General features: G+C 40.6%; 1 protein-coding gene across 1 annotated transcript in view; it reads left to right on the top strand.

Moving 5' to 3' along the window:
- Window positions 1-11,949, top strand: part of MYO19 (myosin XIX) — a 175,034-nt gene extending 163,085 nt beyond the window's left edge. The window contains exon 24 of the mRNA XM_075335795.1: window positions 8,304-11,949. Within this exon, the coding sequence (XP_075191910.1) occupies window positions 8,304-8,411 (108 nt within the window). The 3' untranslated portion in view covers window positions 8,412-11,949. The remainder of the gene's footprint in view (window positions 1-8,303) is intronic.
- The last annotated feature ends 3,595 nt before the right edge of the window (window positions 11,950-15,544 follow it).

Below are 15,544 nucleotides of genomic sequence, written 5' to 3'. Positions count from 1 at the left end.
CTGCTGATGTAAAGTCAACTTTCAGAGCCCGAAAGTTGATGTGACATCAGCGGATACAAGAGGCCACAGCACCCGGGGGTCATGTGACTGGCACTGAGCAAGGAGGATAGCGCCGGTCAGTGCCAGAACTGGAAATAGAAGGCAATTAAGAAGACAAATTAAATGGTAAGTTACACTGAGAGAGACAATAAAAAAATGGGTGAACCACCCCTTTAACTGAAAAGATGACTTTAGAGCTTGTATCTTGGTTAATGGCAAAGTGATTAAAAATTTTCCCCATATATTAATACAGTTGAAACCAGAGGTTTACTACATACACTATCTAAAAAGACACATATGTATGTTTTTCTCACTATCTGACATGAAATCAGAATCAACCTTTCCCGTTTTAGATCAATTAGGAACCAAAATTATTTATATTTTCCAAATGCCAGAATAATGATAGATAGAGTATATTTTAAGGAATTTTTATTACTTTCTGCAAAGTCAAAACTTTACATACATTTCACTACTATTTGGTACTATTGCCCTTAAACTGTATGACTTGGATCAAACGTTTTGGATATCCTTCCACAAGCTTCTCACAATAGTTGGTAGGAAATTGGGCCTATTCCTCCTGACAGAACTGGTGTAACTGCGCCATGTTTGTTGGTCGTCTTGCTCGCACCTGCCTTTTCAGCTTTGCCCATACATTTTCAATAGGATTGAGATCAGGACTTTGTAATGGCCACTCCAAAACATTGACTTTGTTATCCTTAAGCCACTTTGTAACCAATTTTGCAGTATGCTTTGGTACTTTGTCCATTTGAAGACTCATTTCCACCCAAGCTTTAAGTTCCTGGCTGATGTCTTGAGATGTTGCTTCAGTATTGCCACAATCTTCTTTCCTCATGATGCCATCTATTTTGAGATATGAAGTGCACCAGTCCCTCCTACAGCGAAAAACATCACACCTTGATGTTGCCACCCCTGTGTTGCACAGTTAGGATGATATTCTTAGGCTTCAAAGATTCCCTTTTTTCTCCAAATGTAACGATGGTCATTATGGCCAAACAGTTGAATTTTAGTTTCATCAGACCATGGGACATGTCTTCAAAAATTGAGGTCTTTGTTCCCGTGTGCATTTGCAAATATTAATCTGGCTTTTTTATGTTTCCTTTGGAGTAATGGCTTCTTCCTGGCAGAGTGGCCTTTCAGCCCATGTTGATAAAGTACTTGTTTCACTGTGGATAATGACACATAATCTTACCAGGTTCTGCCAGCATCTTCACAAGGTCTTTTGCTTTTGTTCTTGAGTTCATATGCACATGTCTGACCAAAGCATGTTCATCTCTGGTCCACAGAACCCATCTCCTTCCTGAGCGGTATGATGGCTGTACATTCCCATATTGTTTGCATATGCATATAAAACGTCCATATACAGAAAAGAAGCCAGAAAGATCGAACCCAGCTGCTGAGCTACTCAAAAAGCATATCAAACCAAAAATAGAGAGAGTAATAATGCTTCAAAGATTATTTATTGATAATAAATATCATACGTACATTAGTGAAATAAGGTCCAAAAGGACCAAAGTGAAAGTTAGGCACAGAGAGGGAAAGAGATGTTAAATAAACAAGTAATAGACCTGCCATGCATGTAGTAAAATCAGTACAAAAGAGACTTTTTTTGTTGGAAAAACAATTGTATACATCAAGAGAAGATGGTACAGATTAGTCTAACTATACATTCTCTAAATGGCACCGATAGATAATATTTATAACAATACATCAAAAAATTGATGCATATTCAATGGCTGTGCAGCTAGATAAAAAATGGCCAGTATAGCAAAAAAGAATGGATTGGAATCAATTTAGGGTAAGTATGTCTATTGGACCAAAAACAGCAATAATACAACGTTGGTAGATATGGGCCATAAAGAAACAATATAAAATATCCCTATGCTTAATTGGAACAATTGATATCATTTAAATTGAACACTATGCTATACAAAACAGTTGCATACCAAAATAGAGAGGAAAAAGTGCCAGGTAGAACGCAGGCAGGCCGGGAGGTGAAGAGGAAAGTTACCCCAACATAGGACTCCAACGCACGTTTCACGATTGTGTGGTCTTTTGCTTTAACAGGGAGTGAATGTGTACAGATGAATGAGGAACCTTCAGGTATCTTGAAATTGCACCCAAGGATAATCCAGACTTGCGCCAGTCCACAATTCTCTTTCTGAAATCTTGGCTGGTTTCTTTTGACTTTCCCATGATGCTACATAAAGAAGCAGTGTGTTTCAGGTGTGCATTAATTACATCCACAGGTGTGTCTCTACTTTACTCCGATGTTGCCAATAAACCCATCAGAAGCTTCCAAAGACATGACATCATTATATGTGCTGTCCCATATTGTTCAACATCTTAACGACCGCGGGCCGTAAGATTCCGTCCTAGCGGTCATAGTGCTAATCCCCCCCGACTGCCACATGCAGTCGGAGGGGATCCGCGCACATGTCAGATGATTTGTACAGCTGACATGTGTGCCTACCAGATACGAGCAGATCCGCAATCTGCTCATACCTGTTAACCTTTTAAATGCCGCTGTGCAACTGTGACAGCGGCATTATAATAGCAGTCTCGATTTATGTTTACTCACTGCGTGACACCGGAAGTCGCATGACGTGATCACGTGGCTCCAACGGTTGTCATGGTAGCACAGGGTCATGTGATGACTCCTGTAGCTCACATGACTCACTTCCTGTCTCACCTGACCGAGAACTGTGTGTTAGGCTGTGTAGCTGTGATCAGCAGATATGGAAGAGCGATCAGACTGCTAATTCTTATAGTCCCCTAGGGGACCTGGTAAAATAAAAAAAATAAAAAAAGTTTTGAAAAATAAAAAAACCTAAAAGTTGAAAACTAAAGGGTTAAAAAAATAAAAATATACACACATTTGCTAATGCCACGTTCAGAAATGCCAGAGCTATCAAAATATAAAATCAAATTATCTGATCGATAAACTGCGTAGCAACAAAAAATTCCAAACACTAAAATTATGTTTTTTGTCGACACAAATTTTGCGCAAAATGCAATAACAGGCTATCAAAACATAGCAACTGCACTAAAATAGTACAGTTAAAAACATCAGCTCAAGGCGCAAAAAATAAGCCGTTATTGAGCTATAAATCCCGAAAAATGAGAACGCTACGGGTCGCGGAATATGGCGCAAAACATACCCCTCTTTTTTTGGACAAACTTCTGATTTTTTTTTAACCCTTTAGATAAAAGTAAACCTATACATGTATGGTGTCTACAAACTCACATCAACCTGAGGCATCACACCAACACATCAGTTTTACCATATAGTGAACAAAGGGAATAAAATATCTCAAAAACAACTGTGCAATATAATTTTTTTTGCTATTTTTCCATATTTGGAATTTTTTTTGCAGTTTTCCAGTACGTTATATGGTAAAACACATGATTTCATTTTAAAGTACAACTCGTTCTGCAAAAAAATGAGCCCTCACATGCCTATATTGACGGAAGAATAAAAACGTTACGGTTCTTGGAAGAAGGGTGGCGAAAAAAAAAACCAGTGCAAAATCGGCTGGTCGTGAAAGGGTTAAAGGCATAGTACTCTTAGTGTATGTAAACTTTTGACTTTGCAGAAAGTATTAAAAATGCTTTAAAATATTCTCTCTCTGATTACTCTGGCAATTGGCAAATATAAATAATTTTGGTAATCTTAATTGACCTGAAACAGTAAAGGTTTATTCTGATTTCATGTCAGATAGTGAGAAATGCATGCATATGTGTCTTTTTAGAGAGTGTATGTAAACTTCAGATTTCAACTGTATATCATTTTTTTTATTTTCTAGGAAAGTATTTATCCAATCGATTTTCAATAGGAAAGCAACTTTGCTTTTAATAATGAAAAGTGAAGGGATTAATTTTGCAACAAACATTGTAGAATGCTTTTGCATGTAGCTGCAGCTCAAATATACACGGTGTGCTTCTCCTCATTATTTAATGAGTTATTTACAGGGTTCCTTAACCCCTTCACGACCCATGACGGATATATCATGGATCGTGTAAGGTTAATCCCCGCCCCCTGCCGTGGGCAGGCCGCGTCGATCCACGCACATATTAACTGATTTCAACAGCTGACATGTGTGCTTGCAAGTTACGAGTGGAATCGCGTTCCACCCGGAACTTTTAACCCCTTACATATCGCTGCCAAAATCTGGCAGCGAGATGTATATGCGCGCGGCCATTACTTTTACTTACCGCCGCCCCCATGCACGCACGTGATTTCCGGTGGTTGCCATGGTAGCACAGGGTCATGTGATGACGCCTGTAGCTAACATGACTCACTTTCTCTCAGTGGCGGCATAGTGCCAGCAATGAGAGTAAAGTAGCATATCTGCAGTTCTAAGCTCTGTAGCTGTGATCTGGAGATATGGAAGAGTGATCGGATTGCTGATCCATAAAGTCCCCTAGGGGGACTAGTAAAATAAAAAAAAAAAAACCTAAAAGTTCAAATCACCCCCCTTTCGCCTTATTGAAAATTAAAGGGTTAAAAAAATAAAAAATATACACATATTTGGTATCGCCGCGTTCAGAAATGCTATCAAAATATAAAATCAATCTGATTGGTAAACTGCGTAGCGGCAAAAAATTCCAAACGCCAAAATTACATTTTAGGCGATCAAAGCATAGCATCTCAGCTAAAATGGTATTATTAAAAACGTAAGCTCGAGACACAAAAAATAAGCTGTCACTGAGCCATAGATACCGAAAAATGAAAACGCTACGGGTTTCGGAAACATGTGAATTTTTTTAACCCCTTAAGTACAAGTAAACCTATACATGTGTGGTGTCTACAAACTCGCACCAACCTCAGGCATCACAACAACGCATCCGTTTTACCATATAGTGAACATGGTGAATCAGAGATCCCAACAACTATTGTGCGATCACACTTTCTTTGCAGTTTTTCCACACTTGGAATTTTTTTGCTGTTTTCCAGTACACTATATGGTAAAACTTATGGTTTCTTTTAAAAGTACAACTCAACCCGCAAAAAACAAGCCCTCATATAGCAAGATTGATGGAAAAATAAAAAAGGTTACGGCTCTCGGAAAAAGGGGAGCAAAAACACCCCCAAAAAACGGAAAACTCCCTGGGGCTGAAGGGGTTAATATGTTTAAAAGGCCCATTCTGGTGCTGGCTGAATACTTTCAGAATCCGTATCTTTTAAAAACTGAAGGACTGTTTTCCTATAAACATTGGAAAATATCTGCTTGTGAGATTTGGCACTTGGAACATAATTATGTGAAGGATTTATCTCTCTGTCTCTGCTGTGATATAAGCTCTATGAAATATCATTAAAGCCATGGATTTCTAGTGATCATATAGGAGTAGTCTATTAAATATATTTGTAGCATCCAATATAGAAGAGTGCATCTCAATAAATTAGAATATCATCAAAAAGGTAATTTATTTCAGTAATTCAATACAAAACTGAAACACATATTATGTAGAGACATTACAAACAGAGGGATCTATTTCAAGTGTTTATTTCTGTTAATGTTGATGATTATGGCTTACAGCCAATTAAACCCCAAAAGTCATTATCTCAGAGAATGAAAATATTTACCACAAAACACCCGCAAAGGCTTCCTAAGCGTTTAGAATGGTCCCCTAGTCTGGTTCTACACAATCATAGGGAAGACTGCTAACTTGATAGACGTCCAGAAGGCAGTCTTTGACACACTCCACAAGAGAGTAAGCCACAAAATGTAATTGCTAAAGAAGCTGGCTGTTCAGAGTACTGTATCCAAGCATATTTTTGGAAAGTTGAGTGGAAGGAAAAAGTGTGGTAGAAAAAGGTGCACAAGTAACTGGGATAACCACAGCCTTGATAGGATTGTTAAGAAAAGGCCATTCAAAAATTTGGGGGAGATTCACCTAGAGTGGACTGCTGCTGGAGTCAGTGCTTCAAGAGCCACCACACACAGACGTATCCAGGACATGAGCCACAACTGTCACATTCCTTGTGTCAAGCCACTCATGACTAATAGACAACACCAGAAGTGTCTTACTTGGGCCAAGGAGAAAAAGACCTGGACTGTTGCTCAGTGGTCCAAGGTGTTGTTTTCATATTAAAGTAAATTTTGCATTTCAATTAAAAATCAAGGTCCCAGAGTCTGGAGGAAGAGTGGAGAGGCCACAATCCAAGCTGCCTGAGGTCTAGTGTGACGTTTCCACAATCAGTGATGGTTTGGGGAGCCATGTCATCTGCTGGTGCAGGTCCACTGTGTTTTATCAAGACCAAAGTCAGTGCAGCCGACTACCAGGAAATGTTAAAGTACTTCATGCTTCCCTCTGCCGACAAGCTTTTCGGAGATGGAAATGTCATTTTCCAGCAGGACTTGTCAGTTGTCCACACTGCCAAAAGTACCAATACCTGGTTTAATAACCACAGTATCACTGTGCTTGATTGGCCAGAAAACTCGCCTGACCCAAACCCCATAGAGAATCTATGGGGTATTGTGAAGGAAGATGAGAGACACCAGACTAAACAATGCAGACGAGCTGAAGGCTGCTATCAAAGCAACCTGGCTTCCATAACACCTCAGCAGTGCCACAAGCTGATCGCCTCCTTGCCACACCACAGTGATGCAGTAATTCATACAAAAGGAGCCCCAACCAAGTATTGTGTGCATTTACTGTACATACTTTACAGTATGCGACAACATCTCTGAGTTTAAAATCATTTTTTTCAGTTGATCTTATATAATATTCTAATTTTCTGAGATAATGACTTTTTGGGTTTTCATTGGCTGTAAGACATTATCATCAACCTTAAGAGAAATAAACACTTGAAATAGATGATTCTGTGTGTAATGACTCTATATAATTGGAATAGATCCCTCTGTGTGTAATGACTATATAATATATAGGAATAGATCCCTCTGTGTGTAATGACTATACAATATATAGGAATAGATCACTCTGTTTGTTATGACTTTATATAATATATGTGTTTTGCTTTTTGTATTGAATTACTGACATAAATTAACCTTTTCATGCTATTCTAATTCATTGAGATGTGCTTGTATCTTGTACTGATATAGTGGGACTTTGAGCACACCATTAGGTGCCATATACTATGATCGCTAATATCGGAGATGCGAAAAAATTTTAAAAAAATGCAGTCATTATTACTTTGTGTGTACAATTCAACATGAAAAATATGGTGAAAAATGCTGTTTAACAGCACCATTTGGAACTAGGTCTCTCTGCTTCTGTAAGGCTGTGTGCGCACGTTGCTGAATTTCATTCATTTACGCTGCGTATTGCACCGCAGTGTAAATGCATGCGACCTGCGTCCCCTGCACAGTCTATGAAGATTGTGCATAATCCATGCGCACGTTGCATTTGAGAGCGCAGCAATTTGGATGCCAAAATTTTGTTCAAAATCGCTGCGTTCTAAAAAGCAACATGTCTATTATTCCGTGCGCTTTGGATGCTGCTCCCACTCTGTCTATGGTGGGGCAGCATCCATAGCGCATGAAATCAGCATTTATTCTGCAGAAACACTGCATCCATTATGCAGTGTTTCTGCAGCGATTTGAAGCGCACATGTGCTGTCAAATCCCTGCAGAAATTTCTGAAGGGACATGACGCAACGATCGCACATAGCCTTACAGACATATGTTGGCTGTGTAACCCAGTCTGCCTCTGCCAAGTATAGTATAGGCTCAGTTTCTGCTCTCGCTTCATACATGCCTTGTGGCCATATGATGCATCTTTAAATAGGGTTAAATAGGGTGTACTTTGCTGATCATGACTATACCCAATGCCCAACAGAATGTGTTAACTATTTACATAACTTTTCGATGGACGGCATTTGCCCCCATCCGGGAGCATATGCTCCTATAAATGATTTTGAAGACAGAGCGGCGGTAAGTATGTTACTATGTTACATTGATGTCTTAATGCCAAATACCACAGAACACTTACCAATCTTAGGAAGTTACTTTTTCCCGATTGTTCCTTCTAGTTACAGGTATATTACATACACGCATATTTTTGGATGGTTATTTCAGTACTAACTAGCATTTAGAAATTCGTCTCCAGATTATTACTGGCTGTGATCCACGTGCCTGCTCTAAATGCAGTTAATAGTGATTGAGGCATAATAGCTTCAGGTAAAGATGGCAAACTAAAGAAGTCTATCGTGCATCGCTGTTTTTGTGCCTTTTAATTTAATTTACATTGATTTACATAATTACTCTTGCTTTTGTTCTAAGGGATCTGTGAAGTTTCATTACAAGAGGTCTCCACTACAGTTCGCCAGCGTATGTCCAGATGTATTCAACTGTGGATTTAATGACATTTTGTTGGAAAAAGTAAAATGATTAAGATTGGAAGAAACCGAACCATTGCTGCATAGCCGTTACTTTTCAAGGATTTTAAAGCCTGTTCTTTTGCACTTTTCAGTGATTATTTTATCATTACTTGTGCTGCCTTTTCACGTACACAGACGTGATCTGCACAGAATTGTATTATTTTCTTTTATGGATGTTAATGTATTTTACTATATTGTATTGCCGACAGAACACTACGGAGTTATTGGTTTTGCTCTGTACTACATTAGTATCCAATATATCCTGATTTATATTCTTAGTGTGCATTTGCTACTTCTTGGGACTTAGTATTCCTAGGAATGCTTGCTTCCAAATAATCGGTCTGTCTAAGGCTCCTAGTCACTTAATGGAGAAAAAAAACTGCGTGTTCGCCGGGTGAAATGATTTTTAAGCTTGCTTAAATAATAGTTTTTGGCGGCAGACCGTCCCATGTAAACCTTTAAACACTATTAGATTGTATTGACAGCAGTACTGATAACACTAACCAAACGTGTAAATATATTGCCATATTATTCTGCATGCCTGCCTACACTGAGTTTACAATGTACTGCCATTTTAGGACCAAGAGTTTATGGCTCTTTTTTGTATGTTGCCTTGAAAAGACACTTGCACCTTAAATAGCATAATTGACCTAATTGTGATACACAGGATAGTTGCAAATTATTCTGGTAGGAACACTAGAAACCTAGTTCATCAAAGATTATATGCTAGAGTTTTGTCTCCAACTAGAGTAAGAGTTGTGGTAAGGTGCACACCACTTGTCACCTTGTGCCTTTTAATGAATCAGGGGTGTCGGACACCACCACACCCCCTCCTCAAGACCAGCAATGTTCACTCAAGGACTTTTAGTGATTAGTTAAAGAGGGGATGCTTGTGGCCTCTGCTACCATCTAAACAACTTGTGTAGTAGAGCACGTGTTATCCATGACAGATATTTATCTTTCTTAAGCCAAAACTAGCATTGATTTTACAACCTCCCGACATGACAGTACCCGTTTGGCTTGTATATAAGTAACGACTGAGTAGTGGAGTTCACACAATACATAGCAGATGCTGGTTAATGGGAATCTGTCAGCAGGTTTTTGTTATGTAAGGCCCCCTTCACACGTCAGTGTTAAAAATACATGTTTTTCATGGTACGTGGTGTGGGTGTGTGTATGTTGTGTGTGTGTTCAGCGTGTGCTGTCAGTGTGCTCTTCATGTGCTATCTGTGATCGCACATGGACAGCAGGAATTCTATACTCGCCTGTCCCCAGCGCTACTGCTTCTGGGTCCACGGTGCAGTCAATATGCATGAGCATAATGAGCGGACCCGGAAGCAAGTGACACCAGCACGATAAACAGCATGGTTGGAGACAAGTGACTATCGAAAATCATTTTAATAAAAAGAGATGTGTCTTCTCCGGTATGTGTCACACTAATGTCACATGGATCACATCAGTGTGTGGTCTGTGTGACACCCATGCTGCCGAAGAAAAATGGACATGTCGCCATGTGCAGCACATGGACATGTGTGTGCTCCACACGTATACATGTCCATGAGAATACAGGGATGTGTGCGCAGACCCATTGCTTTTAATGGGTCTGCGTATGTCCGTGTATCCGGTACATATGAAAATGGACGTCATACGTACCAGAATCATGGATGTGTGAAGGGGGCATATGAAGATAGCATGCTGCAACGGTTAAAACATACCGTGTTTCCCCGAAAATAAGACGTCCCCCGAAAATAAGACGTAGCAGGAGTTTTCAGGGATGCTTTAATATAAGACATCCCCTGAAAATAAGACATAGCTGCGGTCAATAATGAAGTGTCATGCACCGGTGAAAGAGTTAAAGACACTGCAGGACACTTCATTATAGGCAGCGGACATCCCCAGAAGAGAGAAGACAGAAGAAAGAAGACCCCCAATCATACTTACCAGACCCCGACCGGGAGCAGGTGAGTGCATCAAGGTCCTGCAGCGGAGGAACACACATACACGCACACACATAAGAACAGACACACACACATCAGATCACACTCACTCACTCTCACACATACCTCACACACACATCAGATCGCATCCACACACTCACAACATCCGACGATATCGCTTGCTTCTCGGCGGCGATACTGTCCCCTGTGCAGTGACCTTCCATGACCTGCCGGAGGATCACATGGCCGGAACCATGTGGTATCTCTGGGTGTTGTGAGTGTGTGAGCGCGTATGTGCGATATCGTCAGTGTGTGTGTGTGTGAGTGTATGCGATCGGATGTGTGCGTGTGTATGCGATCGGATGTGTGAGTGTCGGCAGAGGAGCACGGCGTGCAGCACAGCTGCTGGGACCGCCCATCGGTGGGCACAGGGAGAAGTGGGGTGTGTGTGTGAGTTTATGCGATCAGATGTGTGCGTGTATGCTGTCTGATGTGTGACTGTGTGTAAGTGTATGTGATGAGATCTGTGAGTGTCGGCAGGAGGCAGAGGAGCACGGCGTGCAGCACAGCTGCTGGGATCGTGGGGTGGGTGGGAAGAAGTGGGGTGGATGTGTGTTTGTGTGTGAGATCTTATGTCTGTGTGTGTGTGTGATCTGATGTGTGTGTGAGATCTGATGTGTGTGTGAGATCTGATGTCAGCCAGACGCAGGGGAGCACAGCTGCAGTGAGATCACAGGGAGAAGTGTGTGTTTGTGTGTGTGATCTGATGGGAGATCACAGAAGGATCTGGGAGCCATACAGACACCCTGGGCTGGTAAGTATAACGATCCTGGGATGGGGGGTCTGCTTTTTGTGGGGGGTAAACTTACCCCCAACCATGTCTCCTCGAGAATAAGACACCCCCTAAAATAAGACATAGTGCTTTTTTCAGGGCAAAAAAAAAATGTAAGACAGTGTCTTATTTTCGTTGAAACAGGGTAGAATTCGGGTATGCCTGTCTTGTCAAGGTAAGATCTGTGTTTATTTGCTGTTTGTTTTAGCTGTAGGACCTTTATCATTGCTTAGACTACAAAGTGCACAGCTGTCTGATCTGCTCCTGCTGTGATTGGCAACTCACTGTCAATCTCTATAGAGAGCCTGGTGTGGGCAGGGACCGCTCTCTCCGCTCTGCCATATGGCTAAATCTAAAAAATTGTAATTGTGTCAGAACGGCTGCACCCAGTAATCTAAGTGATACATCGTTGGATTTAGGCTCTCTTTGCTTACATTGTTCTGGTCTCCAATGGTATGTAGGAAAAACCTGCTGACAGATTCCCTTTAACAGTAGCAACCACTAGCCCAGATCACTACTGTTTGATCATTTAAATGCCATTTTTAATCATTGGGTTGGTGGGGCAAAGTGGGGCCTTTTGAAGTGCCCCCATGGTTGCCATCTTAGCCATCCTTTGACACCTCTATACTATATGTAATATTTTGGTATGTAAAACAAGTAATCAAACAATTGTAGGTTAACGTTTCTGGAATAAAGAAGCAACCTCTAGGTTTTACTTACAGTGCTGGCCAAAAGTATTGGCACCCCTGCAATTCTGTCAGAGAATACTCAGTTTCTTCCTGAAAATGATTGCAATCACAAATTCTTTGGTATTATTATCTTCATTTAAAAAAACACAAAAGAGAATGAAACAAAAATCAAATCATTGATCATTTCACACAAGACTCCAAAAATGGGCCAGACAAAAGTATTGGCACCCTTAAGGGGGCTTTACACGCTACGATATCGTTAATGTTTTATCGTCGGGGTCACGTTGTTAGTGACGCACATCCGGCGTCATTAACGATATCACAGCGTGTGACACTGACCAGCGACCTTAAGCGACCTCAAAAATGGTGAAAATCGTTCACCATGGAGAGGTCGTCCCAAACTCAAAAATCGGTAAGGGTTGTTTATCCATGTTGTTCATCACTCATGCGGCAGCACACATCGCTATGTGTGACACCGCAGGAGCGAGGAACGTCTCCTTACCTGCTGCCGGCCCCAATGCGGAAGGAAGGAGGTGGGCGGGATGTTACGTCCTGCTCATCTCCGCCCCTCCGCTTTGATTGGCCGGCCGCTTAGTGACGTAGCGGTGACGTCGCTGTGATGCCGAACGTCCCTCCCCCTTGAAGGAGGGATTGTTCAGCAGTCACAGTGACGACGACGACCAGGTAAGTACGTGTGACGCTGCCGTAGCGATATTGTTCGCTACGGCAGCGATCACAAACAATCACATGCGCGACGGGGGCGGGTACTTACACGCTCGATATCGCTAGAAATTGCTAGCGATATCGCTACCGTGTAAAGCCCCCTTTAGCCTAATACTTGGTTAAACAACCTTTAGCCAAAATAACTGCGAACAACCACTTCCGGTAACCATCAATGAGTTTCTTACAATACTCTGCTGGAATTTCAGACCATTCTTCTTTGGCAAACTGCTCCAGGTCCCTGAGATTTGAAGGGTGCCTTCTCCAAACTAACATTTTGAGATCTCTCCACAGGTGTTCTATGGGATTCAGGTCTGGAATCATTGCTGGCCACTTTAGTAGTCTCCAGTACTTTCTCTCAAACCATTTTCTAGTGTTTTTTGAAGTGTGTTTTGGGTCATTGTCCTGCTGGAAGACCCATGACCTCTGAGGAAGACCCAGCTTTCTCACACTGGGCCCTACATTATGCTGCAAAATTTGTTGGTAGTCTTCAAACTTCATAATGCCATGCACACGGTCAAGCAGTCCAGTGCCAGAGGCAGCAAAGCAACCCCAAAACATCAGGGAACCTCCGCCATGTTTGACTGTAGGGACCGTGTTCTTTTCTTTGAATGCCTCTTTTTTTTTTTTCCTGTAAACTCTATGTTGATGGCTTTTCCCAAAAAGCTCTACTTTTGTCTCATCTGACCAGAGAACATTCTTCCAAAATGTTTTAGGCTTTCTCAGGTAAGATTTGGCAAACTCCAGCCTGGCTTTTTTATGTCTCGGGGTAAGAAGTGGGGTCTTCCTGGATAGCCTACCATACAGTCCCTTTTCATTCAGACGGCGACTGATAGTACGGGTTGACACTGTTGTACCCTCGGACTGCGGGGCAGCTTGAACTTGTTTGGATGTTAGTCGAGGTTCTTTATCCACCATCCACACAATCTTGCGTTGAAATCTCTCTTCAAATTTTGTTTTCCTTCCACATCTAGAGAGGTTAGCCACAGTGCCATGGGCTTTAAACTTCTTGATGACACTGCACACCATAGACACAGGAACTTTCAGGTCTTTGATGATGGACTTGTAGCCTTGAGATTGCTCATGCTTCCTCACAATTTGGATTCTCAAGTCCTCAGACAGTTCTTTGGTCTTCTTTCTTTTCTCCATGCTCAATGTGGTACACACAAGGACACAGGACAGAGGTTGAGTCAACTTTAATCCAAGTCAACTGGCTGCAAGTGTGATTTAGTTATTGCCAACACCTGTTAGGTGCCACAGGTAAGTTACAGGTGCTGTTAATTACACAAATTAGAGAAGCATCACATGAGTTTTCAAACAGTGCCAATACTTTTGTCCACCCCCTTTTTTATGTTTGGTGTGGAATTATATCCAATTTGGCTTTGACAATTTTTTTTAATTTTTTTTCATTGAAGACAAATTAAATGAAGATAATAATACCAAAGAATTTGTGATTGCAATCATTTTCAAGAAGAAACTGAGTATTATCTGACAATTGCAGGGGTGCCAATACTTTTGGCCAGCACTGTAAATCTAAGCAAACCACAGTGGCTTTTACACATTTTGAAATGTTCAAACCATAACACAGCAGAGGTATTGTGAGGATAAAAGCAGTGATATCAACTTTGTCTTATGTAATAATTTGATAACTCAGTGTGTGTACATATATCAGTATTTATAAAAGGATAAAATTGTATGTAGAGGCTGCTAATGAACATAGAAAAAAATATTTTAGGTGATGAAGTAAAGAAACATTTAATCTTTGTACTCATGTTTATTTTTTGGGTGCCTAAATAACCACCACATGCAAAACTGGAATTAAATCTATTAAGTGCAGTAAATTTGAGTGTGATATAATACAAGTCAAATGTTATTTGGACTTTGATGCATCTAAAATAATATTTTTTACTAAATATAAAGTCTGTAAAAGCATAAGGAATAAGATTGTTGGGCTAAATAAATAAATAAAAATATACACTACCATTTAGGTACCACACTCCATTATTATAAATACAAAGAGCATTTTTTTTTTATAAATGAAAAGGGCTTTTACAATGCTATTTATTGGTTAAAAAAAAATCACCTACTGCATATGGGACTTCTCTGATCATCCATCAGTATTTATGAAGCTGTAGCAATGATGTGATTTGGTGATATTACTGCCTTTAACATGCTTTGATGCTATTGTCCTCATCATTGTCTGGTAGACGCGACTTCGCTGGCACTGGGCAGTCGGGAGATAGAAACCGGAAACAGCAGCAGCGGGTTGGTGCGGTATTATTGCTTTTGTTGCTTTGTGTACAATATCAGCTATATGTCAGATGATTGTATGTGGTGCAATAACCTATTTAATTCATCCTGTACCTTTATAATTATAAGGCTACATTCACACAGGCAAAAAAAATTCTTATTTTCATTCAGGGACTAACATGTAATCTCAACCCTATTTTAAAATGTGCAATTTTTATTAATATTCATTAAAATGTACCCACAAACAGACACACAAACATATAAATGAGAATGGATCACGTTATCCTTGTAAATAACCAAGGAGTTTTATATACACACTCACTTTAGGACAGGGAAGGGAAACTAATATAGCCCTATAAGGGTAGTGTATCCCTACCTAACAACGGAGGGTATGACACCATAAGTTACCGGGTGCCCCCATTCCACGTCGGCTCTCCCTCTCCCTGACCCTGATATAGGGATGTGATGGAAAGCCCTATAGTGGTGCTTGCACAGTACAATATATAGGAGTTCCCAAATGGTAATACTCCTCCCTGTATTGTTTTCCTTAGATCAAGAAGGTATCAATTTACTGATCTATAACCAGGAATTCCTATTCATGATACTAGCACTGTACAAGACATATAGACTTCTATTTCTAATAAATTATCTTTATGCAAGGTAGTGATCCATAAGAGTTATTTACAACTACATATGTTACAGGGTGGTATACCCC

The sequence above is a fragment of the Anomaloglossus baeobatrachus genome, chromosome 2 (genome assembly GCF_048569485.1).
Source record: "Anomaloglossus baeobatrachus isolate aAnoBae1 chromosome 2, aAnoBae1.hap1, whole genome shotgun sequence".
NCBI classification, from domain to species: Eukaryota; Metazoa; Chordata; class Amphibia; order Anura; family Aromobatidae; genus Anomaloglossus; species Anomaloglossus baeobatrachus.
This window is presented reverse-complemented; position numbering and strand designations above follow the sequence as displayed.